Genomic DNA, 1197 nt, shown 5'->3' with positions numbered 1-1197 from the left:
AAAATTTTTGTTGTGGGGGGGGGGGGAAAGACAGGGCATCCGAGGCTGTAGCATGAGTTTTGAGAATTGCCATGGCTCAGCTCCTGGTCTCCAGGGAGCACGGCACCCGGCCACAAGCCCCACGAACCCCACGCTCCACTTTTACCTTGTTCAGCGATCTCAATCTCCCGGCGCCCAAACTCTGCCTGCTTGATGTTCTTCACACAGAAATTGCTGCTGCCTTTGGAGTTGGTTTGTTGTTTCTCTCGGGGGGACACCTCGTCATCAGAGCTGTCCGTGTAGGAGGCAGCTAAAGCCAGGAGAGGAATGCATGTTACCCCAGGTCTAAGGAGTCCGGGGACATCCTATTCTTCAGGTTTCTGCTCCATTTTGCTTCCCAGCTTTCACACAAGCACTCATGGCTCAAACTACAAATCTCCTAAGGAAAGCCAACATCCAGAAGGAATTTTGCACTCTTGCTCCCTAAAACAACCCAGAACTAACTGGATTATCAACTGGTAATCAATGCCTGAGCTTCAGGAACTCCCAGAATTATCCCCTCCACGTCCGAGTACCACACAGCAGCATGGAGCATCCTAACATGCGGCGTGAGCAGCACGTTCACAGCAGCACCAACACCGGATTTGGGAGAGGACCAGGCACGGACAAAGAGCCCAGCACCTACCAGAGCTGTAGCTGTCAGTGGAAGACTGCGAGATGGAGCGGGACAAGGACCGACGGCCCGTCTTGGTTGGGAACTTGGTGAACTCCTGCATGTCATCTGCAAACTGGATTTGCTGAGAATTGCAAAGGAAGAGAAGTGCTAAATCAGCAGGTGCTCCTTATGGCACATCATCTTTCCAGGCTATACGGCCCCGTGGCTCCCTTCAGTCCACTTTGACTGCTGTAATCGCAGAAATGAGCGTCACCAGATGCATCAAGGAACAGATCTATGGCTACAGATGCCAAAAATTGAATCCCCTCCTCTGCCTGATCATCTCTGTCACCAGAAGGCTAAAGCAGATTTTACACCTAGCACCTGAAGATAAAAAAAAAAAGCACCCAGTGAGGCTTGAAACATCCCCTTTAGCCCATCCCTGGCTCCCTGAGGCTCCTCCAAGAAAGTCAGACTGCTTGTACAACACAACTCCCATGCAGCTCTCCAGACAAGCCCTGTCCAGGCAGAGCCCCCCGCTCCAACCCCAACCGGTCCCGACT

The 1197-nt window shown here is 52.4% G+C and overlaps 1 protein-coding gene across 1 annotated transcript in view; it reads right to left on the bottom strand.

Moving 5' to 3' along the window:
- Window positions 1–776, bottom strand: part of AHCYL1 (adenosylhomocysteinase-like 1) — a 9328-nt gene extending 8552 nt beyond the window's left edge. The window contains exons 1-2 of the mRNA XM_009575971.1: window positions 665–776; window positions 146–289 (exon numbers count right to left, since the gene is read on the bottom strand). Of these exons, the coding sequence (XP_009574266.1) occupies window positions 146–289; window positions 665–755 (235 nt within the window). The 5' untranslated portion in view covers window positions 756–776. The remainder of the gene's footprint in view (window positions 1–145; window positions 290–664) is intronic.
- Between the last annotated feature and the right edge of the window lie 421 nt (window positions 777–1197).

Source organism: Fulmarus glacialis, unplaced genomic scaffold (genome assembly GCF_000690835.1).
Source record: "Fulmarus glacialis isolate BGI_N327 unplaced genomic scaffold, ASM69083v1 scaffold64, whole genome shotgun sequence".
In the NCBI taxonomy this organism is placed as follows: Eukaryota; Metazoa; Chordata; class Aves; order Procellariiformes; family Procellariidae; genus Fulmarus; species Fulmarus glacialis.
This window is presented reverse-complemented; position numbering and strand designations above follow the sequence as displayed.